Source organism: Protopterus annectens, chromosome 12.part0 (assembly GCF_019279795.1).
Source record: "Protopterus annectens isolate FY-2018-M chromosome 12.part0, PAN1.0, whole genome shotgun sequence".
In the NCBI taxonomy this organism is placed as follows: Eukaryota; Metazoa; Chordata; order Ceratodontiformes; family Protopteridae; genus Protopterus; species Protopterus annectens.
The window spans coordinates 216,965,442-216,976,811 of NC_056746.1; the positions used below are offsets into that span (position 1 = coordinate 216,965,442).

At 35.9% G+C, this 11,370-nt stretch overlaps 1 protein-coding gene across 1 annotated transcript in view; it reads left to right on the forward strand.

The window, feature by feature from the left end:
- The window catches only part of FBXL16 (F-box and leucine rich repeat protein 16), a 753,965-nt gene extending 750,086 nt beyond the window's left edge, over window positions 1–3,879 (forward strand). The window contains exon 6 of the mRNA XM_044089266.1: window positions 2,293–3,879. Coding sequence (XP_043945201.1) covers window positions 2,293–2,441 — 149 coding nt within the window. The 3' untranslated portion in view covers window positions 2,442–3,879. The remainder of the gene's footprint in view (window positions 1–2,292) is intronic.
- Window positions 3,880–11,370: the final 7,491 nt, after the last annotated feature.

Consider the following 11,370-nt stretch of genomic DNA (forward strand, 5'->3'; position numbering starts at 1 on the left):
AAGAGCTCTTAACAATTTGTACACACACACACATACACACACACACATTTGCTGTGCATCCTTCATGAAAAATAGGATGTTTGCCCTTTGTTAAACCATCAGTAATGTTTTCTTGTTAAATGTAACAAAATCAACAATGCTGGTAAATAAAGTAGTAATGTGAAAATGCAGCTTCTAATATCAGACTCCTTTAATGCCATGCAGCTGAGTAAATAATATCTAATTTTCTCTTTATGTAACTTAACGGAATCAAAAGTAAGGGCACTGACTTGTTGCGTATGCCTTAAGAAGCCTTTGTTACAGCACCGTCAATGCTTGACTCTGGACTGCTCATAGGCATCCTGATTCCTGAACAGTTTTGTAGAATGCATTGGTATTGGTATGAAGATCATATTATTTTTTTAGACTTGTCTTTTGCATTTTTCTTCAAATGAGAGTAACCATCTTGTTGTGCATAGTTTGTCAGAAAAGATTTGAGAAAAACTTCCACAGATATTATGCCCACATACTGTTAGTGGGCTAAATCCAATCAGTTTTAATGCATGCAACAATTACTATTGTTATGATCTGTCATTACAACAAAACAATGTTTTAATGTGAGGCATGCATGGAAATCCTGGTACTTGATAAAAAAAAAATTTATGAGATGGTACTGTGTGCCTGTCTCTTTAAATGTTCTTTTACAAAGAAAAAGAGAAGCTGGCACAAACTAAAAAAAAATACATTGCAGTTACAAGAATGCTTTTGTTCTGGCTGGTACTAAACATCCTTGAAAATGTGATTACAAGGGCTGGTAATTACAAGAAGACACAGTCCATACTAAATAATTGGATTACTGTTGCCAGTCAAAAAAGACAAGTAAAAGTAGACAGAAATAAATCTCTGTGGGTATTAATTAATACTAACTGAGTTTATAGTATGCTTTTAGACCATTAGGAGTATTACCTCACTGAATATAATTTAAAAAATATTATTTCAGTAGTTAATATTATGTTGTTAGGAAGTACTGTCTTAGGTTAGACTAGATAATGCTAAATTTTGGTAACTAGTTTGAGTGCTTATAACATCTTTGAAGCCTTCCCAGCCTGTATAAGATAAAAAAAAATACATGCATAAGATTCATGTAATGAATTGCTGATTTCTGTGTCTGCAAATGTTAACAAATTATGATTTCTTACAGTACTCAGACCATGTTTTATATTACTATTAATATTTCAGTGTGCAGCAGCCTTATTGCAATTTGCTTTTGGCAGCCACATCTGCCACAACTCGTAGCTCTAAAGTTGCAAAGCGGGAGTAAGTGAGATTACATACGCTAGTGGCAGATAAAGCAAACTATAAACGTTAGCTTTCAGGAAGACCCTTGTTCTACTTACAAGTGTACTTTTTTCATATTCAAGTAACAGCATTTTAATTACCAGGTGAAGTAAACATTTGCAAACTAAAACAGGAGAAACAGCTTCTTTTTGAAGATCAAAACTTTATTAATATAAATAGTAGAACCCTGTCAACACTGAAGTCATAGTTGATAAAACAAAAACTGTACGCCAGTGTTACCGTACTTGTTACTGAATCCTGTATCAGTTTAATATAGTGCTATTATATTTATGCAGGCCTAAACATAGTAACCGTACTTGTCATACTGGGGAACAGTTGTCAGTAGAAACTCAGAGATAGTATGATCGTGTGCCATAAAACTAATCATTAAGATGAAGCAGTAACAAACACAATAATCGCATAACTAATTAAGCTGGAATTATGCACAGTGACTTAAGTGTAATATACTCATTCAGTAAATCACTTGGTTGATGCTAACTGCGTTCGAATATTAGCAAGCACACCCTGGGAATCATTAATCATTACTCTTAAGTGCACACTAAATGTACAGTTTTGATTGAACAGACAACACAAGCATAACTCACACTTTCTTCCTAATTTTAGTTTATCAAGTGATTTTCTTGCAGCGTTAAATATTTAGGAGAATTCAGAAAGGTCATACATGTACACTTAGTGTAATCTTTTAGAGTGATCAGAAATCACAAAAAATGTGGTGGGGATGTTCTTGAATACAGATCATGTACACTTAGTGTAGGTGATAATTAATCTGGCCTGTTTGATAATATTTGTTTTTTAACAAATGAGACATTTTAAGAATATCATCTTCTGTATACATGCAATATGAAAGGATAACATTAAAGTGCTAGAAGCTTGAAAAGTTGATTCTGTAGCAGATAAAACAATGAAAAAATGGACTATAAAAATTATTTTAAATGATTTCTTTCTTTGTTGCAGGTTGTCCTCTACTTACTACAACAGGGCTTTCTGGCCTTGTCCAGCTCCAAGACCTGGAAGAACTTGAACTGACCAACTGCCCTGGTGCAACAACAGAACTGTTCAAGTACTATGCCCAGCACCTGCCGCAGTGTGTAGTCATTGAATAGCAGTGTACTGGCCAGCATGTTGAGCCATGTTTTCCAGTCCTAACTCCCAGCACTGACCAATCAATAAGACTACATCTGGGGGATAAGAAGAGAAAGAAAGAGAGATGCGAGCATGAGACAACACCTGTAGAATTTGAAGAAGCAAAACATGTAGATCTCAGAAATAAAGACAAAAAAATGAACAAAAAGCTAAACATGTCGCTTAGTTGTGACATCATTCCATGTCCTGCAAAAGGTTTGTAAATTTTCTCCACTGCTCATCTCTCGTCTTTGTGGTGATCTTTCTGAAATATATCATGTATACTGGAGTTTCCAAAGCTTCTGAGCTTTCACTGGGCATGTACAGCATTATAGGGTGGTCTTTATTGTGTGACTGTCCTACACAGACTTCACACCTCCCATTATTCCATGGTGGATTTCTGTGTTGTGTTTGAACATTCTGAGCCCAGGTGTTCCATCCAAGTTGCTATGGGGTGGGTAGGGTGGGATAGAGGACTATGAGCTCACATTTTTCAACTTCTTTTTGTTTATTTCTTTACTTTACTGTCCCTGAGAATGAGAACGTGGTCTTGGTTCCTTGTCTATCAAAAATGAAAGTGGACATGATTACACTTGACCTTAAGAGATCTTGGAAAAGCATCAAAGAGTTTCATTCTTATGAAAAGTGATTGTGTTTTCAGTCAGATTTGATAATGTGACCATCATTTAGACACAAGCATAAGCTTAAAGAAAAAAGGAACTAAGAAATGCATTTCCTGTTTATGGACCTTTTCTTTGAAGTCCAAACAGCTATTTCTGGTTTAATACCTCCTTCTCAGAAATCCTTAACAAGAGAATCCTAAGCTGCCAAGGCGTTTTAACATACTTCAGCCAACACCACAGAAGGCAATCTCATCTGGCTGTGAGCTTGTTTATGGAACTGTGAACCTGTGCCAAGTGGCCAAAGCAATATTATCACCTTCTCACTGCAGTTCAAAGGGGTGGCAGTTAGAGGTACATTTCCGTGACATATGCCTTCCATTCTTTCTACTGAATTCATATGCCATTGTCAGTACCAGGCAGTGCAGGGTGAAAGCAATTGTTCATCATGAACTGCACACATGCCATCTGAGCACATGTGTGAGTTATCTTTGCCTGGTCCAAGTGGTCCATCATTTGTTAGATTGCTGTATGTATGTGTAGTAAGAGAAAGAGAGAAAGGGAGTGGCAGCAACAGAGACAGAGATAAACCAACCCTGACAAAAAGGAACACATCACATATACAGATGTGTGGAGAATGGTGTAGGCCAGTATTATCAACTTTAGGTCCACACATCGTTACAGAACTTAATAAAATATGTTATCGGAGGTTTGTAAAAGGAGGTGTGTGGATATACACAGACAAATGCCAACACACACAAAACCATGTGTATAACATATGCAAACACACACACACACACACACACACACACACACAAAAGCACATGTATAGCATACACAAACACACACACAAAAACACATGTACAACATATACAAACACACACACACACACACACACACACACACACATAAAACCACATGTATAGCATATACAAACACACACACAAAAGCACATGTATAACATATACAAACACACACACAAAACCACATATAAAATATACACAAACACACACTTTCGGTCACATTTTAAGTGGTGCACCAGCAAGGATTAATGTTCTTGATCTGCTGATTGTATTGATTCTGATATCTTGTGCATGAAACAGTTTACAAAGAGAAAATTTGTTTTTGTTGCGCAGCAGATTTAGGCTGCAAACATTTTGTGAGAGTTCTATTCATAGGTCCTTAGGTACCCGTCACCTTTCTTAATGGTGGGAGACTTCCTTCTTTAGGAAGCATGTGCTGAATGAATAATGAATAGGTAACAGCTCTCCCTGATCGTTTTATAAAGGGTATTTCTGCTAACTTTTTTTTAAGTTTGGAAAGCACCTTTTTCACGTTTTCATTCCCTTTTAGATATGTTGATGCTTTGATAAATGCTGTAGGCCGCATCCTTTCCTTGGGATAAGTGCAAAACTGACCGTGTATATAGTTTGACTGAATCTTTATTCTGTTTCAGAATTCATTGCATCTTGTTGCATACTTCTCTTTAAGCACTTTAGAAATTCTTCTTGACAGTCTGACTAAACACAAAATTGAAGAGACTGTATGATTAAACTGTGGCAAGGTATTCATACGTTTCAGGAGTGGTAAGAAGAAATTACTTGTAAATTCTTGTGCTTTACAGCACCTGAGCAGCAGTTTTGATTTAAGGAAATGTATTCCTACTTTGTTGCTTTGATGTTCATTGTTGTCATCACACCCAGTATATAGTTATTTAGTATTGTATGGTACTCTACCTAGAAAGGCACAAACTCATAACTTGGTATTTCTATCCAAGTCAGGTGCATTTTTCTTGTCTGTGCATGCAGTACAGCACCATACAAAATGGCGTATAGTTTAGTCAGGTACGCCTTATACATTTGACTACTGAAGCTATCCATTTTGGAAAAAATAAACGGCTTTTGTACATGCACATCAAATCAGATATGTCTTTTGCTGGTTTGCTGTCTCTAAAATAGTTTCCTTTTAAAACAGTTAATTGCTGTTACCTAGTATTAATAAGGGATATAATAAGACATAGTACATTAAATGAAAGGGAAACTCAGGTGCTTAAAAAATCATAATACTCTTCTTTAAGCAGTAATTTTAATTTAACCAGTATAGTAGTTAATCTTCTTCTAATACTCTTATCTTTCTTGTAGAAATACAATGTTTAAAACAAGTTGAAAAGTAAATGTCTTTAAACTAAACCATTTTGAATACATTTTTTGATGTATTTGTTTGCAGGTAATGAAATAAGGAATTTCAGTCATGGTGCATTTATAGTATGAATCTATGTGCATCAGATATGACTATGCCATCAAGGCAGCGGAATGAATTTGCCAGCAATGGCTGTATTTATTAAGCTATTAATCATAACAATTACAGTTATAAAATCTGGGTATGACAATGTGCTACTTATATACCCAGGCTATGCTAGAAACATACTCACAGAGAAATAAAATGTTTACATTTTGAAGACTTTATCTCACAATGCTGCTTTAAGATCCACTAATTTATTTAGAATAAATGTTGAACAGAATTTTAGATTATATTTTAAAATGGTACCATTAAATAAAGCCTCAAACATAAATAAAGTATCAGCTGACACGTTTAAATAAATTTTTAAACTTTCTCAGATACAGCAGTGTTTCTTTATGTCACTTATTGTAAAAGTTACAAGACATTAGGAATGGAGCAACTCTGCAATGGGCATCATTCTAGATCATGACAGTGCAAACTTGTGCCTGAACAGAACATCAAGAAAACACTTCATTTTTTAATTTGGGCATTTATTGACACATTTGTATTATTTTGCTGTTAAAAGAAGTTCTAATTGTTCAGTAAGCACCTAAGAATGCATATTGGCCCATCAAACTGTTGCATTTTAGTACATGGGACATCTACTTATTAAAATGACCATTGCAGTGTACATTTTTCTGTATATGCATGTTGAGTAACCAGCAGTAATTAATGAACCCACAAAAGTTCGGTAGTGGAAAATTATAACTTAAATGTAAAACAAACTGCAAACATATTACGCATATGGGGTAATCCTAACCCTACCCTTACCCCTGTCCCTAACCCCAGCCCTACACATTGCATTACTGAAAACCCTTTTCCTAACAGTAATACTAAGAGAGCCACACACATGTGCAGACACACTACTACCAAAATCATAACAAGCAATCTATCCCCTTCCCTAGCCCTGACTCTTATTCCAGCCTGCACACACACTAACCAGTGTAGTGTGACCTCGCACATATTCATATTGGCACCTCTCCTGGCAAACATTCATCCTTATGCATACTGCTAATTACCAGCACCTTTTAAAATACCTACAATCATCCTACACTTGCACAAGTGAGTGATTATGTAAATATATAGTCACTCTTTTTTACACTTACACCAACTGGTCAACCAAATTTGTAGTTGAACGTTTGATTTCATATATATATATATATATATATATATATATATATATATATATATATATATATATATATGGGTCCACTTTGTAATTTCGAAATACTGCAATCCCAAATTGCAGTATTTCGAACTTACAAAGTCGAACACTCATATTTCCGAAACCGGCAGAAGCGCAAAATTCAAAATACCGAAGTACCGGCTTCCGGTGGTACGGAATGTGGATGTTTAGGTTTTATTTTGGTAAGTTTGTGTGTGTTAGTATGTTGGTTAGGGGTTTAGTGTGTGTGTCCGTTGTGACTGTTGTGTGTGTTTGAGGGACTGTAAGATGTGTGTGTCTGTGAGCTTCGTTTATATTACTGTTTGTGTGATCTTGGAGTTAGAATATACAAGTAGGCAGGTGTGGGGGGTGAAGTGTTTTCGAGTTTGTGAGTTTTGGTTGGGTTTTCGGCTTTATGGTTTCGGAATTCTGAAATTCGGGATGTCAGTATTTCGAAATTACAAAGTGGACCCATATATACATGTGTGTATATATATATATATATATATATATATATATATATATATATATATATACATATATATATATATATATATATATATATATATATATATATATATATATATATACACACACACGTATAAAAATATATTACTAATCTGTAGTAATGACTGCAGGATCAAACACGAGTATGTTTGCTCAGTACATGTTCTTTTATAGTTCCAGTAATATTAATTCAATTTAAATCTCAATTTTCAACATGAGACAATAGCTATTTTTACATAGCTACTTACTGATTACACATCACTGGCCAAAATTTAATTCAGTTTTTATTTTTGCCCAGTGATGTGTAATCAGTAAGTAGCTATGTAAAAATAGCTATTGTCTCATGTTGAAAATTGTGCAAGCTGGAGGAGTCAGGTGGGGGGGGGGGGGACTGAGGCCTCTCTCCCCATGAACTGTCACATCCTCGTGTATGGTGCCATAACCATGAATCAGATTGCCATTAACATTTCAGCATTGAAGAAGGGGGCTGGAACTAATCAAGTTTAGTTAGTGCATGCAAAAGTCCCCTGTTGTGCACGACAGCATATATAACACTGCCAGCTGCTCAACTTTGATCCACCCCCCTTCTAACCTGCCTTTGTTGTTATCCCAGCAATGGGAGATAGTTTTGGGGGCACTAAGGTAAAATTGAGCCATTGTAGCAGCCACAGAGAACAGCTGATGGACAGCTTAAGAGCATCCAAAGGTATCCAAAAATTAAAAATAAATATTAAAAAAAAAGAAGAAATGAGGCTGCAGTTTTATAAGGTGAAGCATGACATTCTGTCAGTATCTGCCAATGACATACAGGTATTCATCTACCAATCATTGCATGTTTTACTTCAGTAAAGGAGCTAAGCTCAATTAACTTTTAAACCCTTTGAGGATATTAATCTGCTTAGAGGTTTTGTTATTAAAAGAAGAACATATAATTTTATAAACCTGCAGCTTCATTTTCAACTTGTATGTTCTGTTGAAGGGACTCTACAGCTGAAGTACTTTATGTTTAATAAATTTATTTTCAACACTAAGCAGGGTGCCTACTATGTTTATTTTATTTTTTTCATTTTGTGTGGATCCTGGGATTTTCCCAAATTCCTTTCTTTCTTATTTTTTTCACCAAAAGCATTAAATTCCCAAGTTAGGCAAGAAGTAGAGTGTAATATAGAAGATGTATGGTTTGCTTTGAAAGCTGTATGCTGTTAGATAATCCATTTCTTCAAACCAAAGCCAGCTTAATGAAAATGTTAATGTTTCTTGTAGGGATTCTAATGAAAGGTCAGGTGTTGCTTTCTTAAGAGACAGTTTATCAGTGTTGATCTAGTAAAAACATATAATGTTTATTAGCAAATACTACAGTTGATGTATGTGTTTGTTAGTACTAACCCTGAGAGTCTAAGTTGTCAAGGAAAAGGGAAAAGCTATATTTCACTGAAAGATCAAAACTATGGGGAGAAGCCTCCATGGGGGTAAAATGCATTACTTATGCATTTTTAAATGGATTGTCACTTACTAGACTTGTAGAATGTTTGAGTACTTGATACATTGAGTCTCAGCAAATGAAACCTCAGTGACTCATGAGTAACCATTTATTACAACATTTTTTGCATATGTGCCTTCCTTCCACCTTCAGATTCTATTATCTACATACACACATACACAGACACCCAGCTGCATCCTATCAGCTCGCCATGAGAAAACATTCTACCCTGATGAATGCCAGTTCCAGCTTTCTCCCAATGGAGGACACCCCCAAGTGGATATCTTACTTTTCCTGACCAGCAAGAAGTACCAACCAGCTTTGATGTACCAGTACAGGTGATGAGGAAGCATCTAAATTGCCCTTAAACATCTATCCCCTCTAGTGTTTGGCAGAAGCACTACTTACTCCATTGCCTTTCAGAGGTGACTATTTTCAATCAGCAATTTCCACTGTGCAGTACAGGGCACATTTCTGTGGCTCTTGTAGTCTGATGTTACCACCCTTCTGTGCAATGGACATTACTGAAGCAGTAGGACCTTCATCACTCCCTTCCCTGAAATAGGTGAACCAACCTCAGCCACTCTCGCTACCCCACCCCAGTCCAGCTCCTGCAGGCCCCTGCCTTACTAATTAAACCTTGGTCTACTAAGGCAGTGGGGGCTTCATCCATATGTATATTGATGCCTGCCTGAGACTATTACACTTTCAGGAAAAAAAAAAATCTGCTCCTGGACTTCAAATGTCTATAGCTATATTTATCCTGTTATGCAGCATTGACACAGTAGGAATGTTTAATCAGAGGTCTGGTGACACAGCTCGCAACATGAGTAAAGATGAGTGTATCTCGGCTCTATTTTGACGTTCTTCTGTAGGATTCTTTTTTCTTTTTTAGTGAATTATCATGACTACAGATGAGTGACTTAAAAAAGAACAGTTTATTGGGTAATATCAAACCACTAACATATGTAGACTCCATAAATTTGTGAAAGAGAGCAGTATAGCGTAATATTAAAACTGACCATCTTAAAAACTGTACACTCATTTTACACACACATATATATATATGGTTCTAGGTTATAACATCGACAGCACATAACATTGACAACGACATCACAGACACCACATCATCGACAGTTCATAAACACGACACCGCACACACTCAACACATCATCACAACAACCAATAAACAAAACAAATTCCCTGACCAAAAACCACACACACAACACAAGCACACCTAAATCCTAACAAACAAACACTAAACCTTACATACACAACTATCCACAACCCTAACCGAAACCCTAACCCTAAGGTCCGTCACTATCGCACACTAACCTAACCCGCGCCCTAACCCTAACTCACTTAACCCGCCCCTAACCCAAAAAAATTCACTACTGCACCCTTACCTAACCCGCGCCCTAACCCTAACTCACTTAACCCGCCCCTAACCCAAAAAAATTCACTACTGCACCCTTACCTAACCCGCACCCTAACCCTAACTCACTTAACCCACCCCTACCCCTACAGACCGTCAACATCGCACACTTACCTTACTCGCACCCTAACGTCCGTCACTACCGCATACTTACACATCCTTTCCCCATGTCGGTGTTCTCCGCGTCGGTGTTTTCATCCGTCGATCCTCTGGCGTCGGTGATTTCGCTGTCGGTCTTGTCATCTGTCGATGTTGTAACCCAGACCCATATATATATATATATATATATATATATATATATATATATATATATATATATTTTTTTTTTTTTTTTTTTTTTTTTTTGTTTTTTTTTTACTTATTTGCACTGCATATCCTAAACTAGATATTAGTTAGCTGGTATTGAATCACAAACTCAACCATAATTCTTTCCAGTTGTGAAATTAAAGTTAACACCAACTTGTACCAAGTTCACACAGCCATATAAACATGATTACGATCCAATCATGAGGCTTTCATTGATTTTTAAAGTAGCATTACATAAGAATGGGGAATTAGGAATATTTTAAAGAATCTTGTTAACATGATAGTGAATTGAAAAGCTTTTGTTCTACTGCAAATTCCTTGACTGAGATTTATAGGCTACATTAGCAAGAGAAATTCTTCCTAGTGTCAGAGGTTGATTGCACTCACATTTTGTTGCAGCCAGGATAGCGTCATCAAGGAAAATATCCAACATTAACTGCAGTAACTGGAGATTCCTCTGCTTCAGGGAGGAAGCCATGGCATTTTTCATTTAGATTTACTGTTACATGTCAGCCCTGACTCAAGTTTGCTTCAGTTTTGTATCATTTCTTTTAATTTTTTGGTTGCTGTAAATATATTAATAAAATCTAGCAACATATTAAAACAGTGAAATAAGCCAGCTACATCACTTGAAACATAACAATAGAATCACACTCCACAAACAAAAGTTTATCTTCTTGTTAAACCTACATGAAAAATATAATCAGCAATCTGTTTTCCAATCACTTTCTCATTCAAAAATATTGCAAGGAATGGAAATAAATGACTGAATTGTATAGTATTATCCATTTTCTATTCATTCAAAATATCTCATTTAGTGGTTAGTGATGCTACGATAGCAGATGCATGTTTTGTATTTGTTTATTTATTATAGAAAATATCTTAAATTATCTGAAGATAGCCGTGACTCATTTATAATAATTTTTGCAACAAATACTTACTGCATCCACAAGAACAGCAGATACCTATTATTCTAACTTTCATGATTTTTGCAGTAGCTTGGCCATAAACAACACAGTGCACAGACTAGTAAAGACATAGCAGAATTTGCCCAAACTCTTGAGTTGTCTCGTGGTTTTGCTAACCTTAACAAAAAAACTCAAGTCAGTATAATTCT